Source organism: Eimeria tenella, genomic scaffold, assembly GCF_000499545.2.
Source record: "Eimeria tenella Houghton genomic scaffold, Eth_scaff187, whole genome shotgun sequence".
Lineage (NCBI taxonomy): Eukaryota > Apicomplexa > Conoidasida > Eucoccidiorida > Eimeriidae > Eimeria > Eimeria tenella.
Window position 1 is genome coordinate 8,495 of NW_013541708.1, and position 2,379 is coordinate 10,873.

The 2,379-nt window shown below is 63.1% G+C and overlaps 1 protein-coding gene across 1 annotated transcript in view; it reads left to right on the forward strand.

Moving 5' to 3' along the window:
* Window positions 1–2,379, forward strand: part of ETH_00021270 (Large protein with a UBR1-like ring finger related treble clef, related, related) — a gene marked incomplete at both ends in the record, with an annotated part of 8,348 nt that extends 5,969 nt beyond the window's left edge. Inside the window, 3 exons of the mRNA XM_013373983.1 lie at window positions 46–1,089; window positions 1,663–2,031; window positions 2,320–2,379. Of these exons, the coding sequence (XP_013229437.1) occupies window positions 46–1,089; window positions 1,663–2,031; window positions 2,320–2,379 (1,473 nt within the window). The remainder of the gene's footprint in view (window positions 1–45; window positions 1,090–1,662; window positions 2,032–2,319) is intronic.

Genomic DNA, 2,379 nt, shown 5'->3' on the forward strand with positions numbered 1-2,379 from the left:
GCAGCAGCAGCAGCTGCTGCTGCTGCTGCTGCTGCAGTGAGGCAGCGCGGCCAAGAGCTGGAACAGCAAGGCCCCCAGGAGTTCGAAGCAAGACTTCTGCGGCGGACGCTGCAGCTGCTGGGCCTGGCGACGGAGCGGCAGCAGCAGCAGCAGCAGCAGCACGGGGAGGCAGCAGACGCGGAGAACAGGCGGCGAACGCAGCAGCAGCAGCAGCAGCAACAACGGGCCCAAGACATTGAGGTCATAAGGCTGCGGGAGCGCATCCTGGAGGCAGCTGAAGACACCAGCAGCATCAGCAGCAGCAGCAGCAGCGACAGCAACAGCAGCGGCTCTCCGAGGATCCCCGAGGACGGCGGAGAGCCAGCAGCAGCAGCAGCAGCAGCAGAGCCTCTAAGGAGAGGAAGCAGCGACCTGACTTCGTTGTCTGGCACGAGCTCTTTCTCGCGGAGAGACAGCAACAGCAGCAGCAACAGCAACAGCAGCAGCAACAGCAGCAGCAGCAGCGCCGCGCCTTCGCCTGCAGTCTCGCGTCTGCTGGACCCGGACACAGCCGCGTCTGCTGCTGCTGCAGCAGCAGGTGAAGAGGAGGCAGCAGCAGGAGCAGCAGCAGCAGCAGGTTCCCCCGCCTCCGACGCAGCAGCAGCAGGTGCCCCTGGCGCGGCCGCAACAGCTGAGCCGGCGGCAGCAGCAGCGACCCCAGCAGCCCCAGCAGCAGCAGCAGCAGCAGCAGCAACCCCAGCAGCAGCAGCAGCAGCAAGAGGCCAAGCCCGAGACCCCAGCCACTCTGTGGGGGCTTATATTTTCCATGTTATGCTAGCAGGGACTCAGGGGGTGCAGCGGCCGCTGCTGTCGCTGCAGCAAGTTGCTGCTGGTGCTGCTGCTGCAGTGCAGGCCAACCGCGCAGCAGCAGCAGCAGGCGTGGAGGACCCCGCAGACCTCGTCACGCGCGCTGCTGCTGCTGCTATTGCTGCAGCAGCGCCAGCAGCAGCACAGACTCCGCAGCAGCAGCAGCAGCACAAGGTCATCTACCGCCGCTGCTCCAAAGCCCCCAAGGAGTTCCCCTTCGTCATCAAATTCAGTTTGCTGCAGGTGCGTCCTTGGCTAGCTAGCCAGCTGGCTAGCTAGCTAGCCAGCTAGCTAGCTAGCTTTCTAGCTAGCGAGCCAGCTGGCTGATTAGCTAGCTGGCTGGCTGATTAGCTAGCTAGCTGGCTGGTTAGCTGGCTAGCTAGCTAGCTAGCTAGCTTTCCCTCTGCGGCCGTAGCTAGCTGCCCGAAGCTTCAGCGAGCTAGCTGCCTAGAGATTTGGCTAGCCAGCGGTGTGGCTAGCTGGCCGCCCAGCTAGCTATTTAGGCAGCTAGTCCAGCTAGCTAGCTGCTTAGCTAGCCAGCTAGTTGGTTGGCTAGCTGGCTGCGTAGCTAGCTGCGCAGCTGGCTAGCTGTCTAGCTCGCGAGTCCGTTAGCTAGGGCCTTGCTTTGCTGCTGCACCGTTGGGTGCCTGTAACTTGCTGCAGCAGCAGCCGCAGCAGGAGCAGCAGGCGCTGCTGCTGTTGCTTCCTGTCGCTGCTGCTGCTGCTCGCGCCCCTCCAGCGTTGTTGCGGCGCTGGTCCTCTCTTTAGGTGCCCAACCACCGTCTGCTGCTGCTGCTGCTGCTGCTGCTGCTGCAGGTGCTGTACGGCATGCGGAAGAGCGCGCGGTTTGAGCCCCACTGGAGGCAGCTAGATTGGGTGCTGCAGTCAGCAGCAAGAGATCCCCGTGTTGCTGCTAAGCTGAAGGCTTGGAGGGCAGCAGCAGCAGCAGCAACAGCAGCAGCAGGCCAGGGGAGTCCTGCTGCTGCTGCTGCGAGCCAGGCAGCTGCAGGAACAGCAGCAGCGGAGGCAGAGGAGGCGCAGGCGGAAGAGGCTGCAGCAGCAGATGCAGCAGCAGCAGCTGCTGTCTCCCCCAGCCGGAGTGGAGACTCCCAGCTGCAGCAGGAGCAGCAGCAGCAGCAAATCTCAGAAGATGCAGCAGAAGGCCGAGGCAGCGAATGGCGAGAGGTTTGTTCATTTGTCTCCTTTGTCTCTTCTGTCTTCTTTTGTCACCACATTTTAGTCCTACTCCACCCTGCTGCTGCTGCTGCTGCTGCTGTTGCTGTTGCTTTTGCTGCTGCTGCTGCTGCTGCTGCTGTGTGCTTGAGCGTTCGCTGGCGTGGCTCTGTCAGTCCTTGGGCTTTGCTGCAGCAGCGGCGTCAGCAAAACCTTCGCAGCAAACGAACAGCGCCCCACCGTGCGTCTGCGTCTGCTGCTGCTGCTGCTGCTGCTGCTGCTGCTGCTGCTGCTGCGCAGGCGGCGCGGCGGCGGCAGGCGCTGGTGCTTGCTGCTTTCCGGAAGAAGCAAGACAGGTAA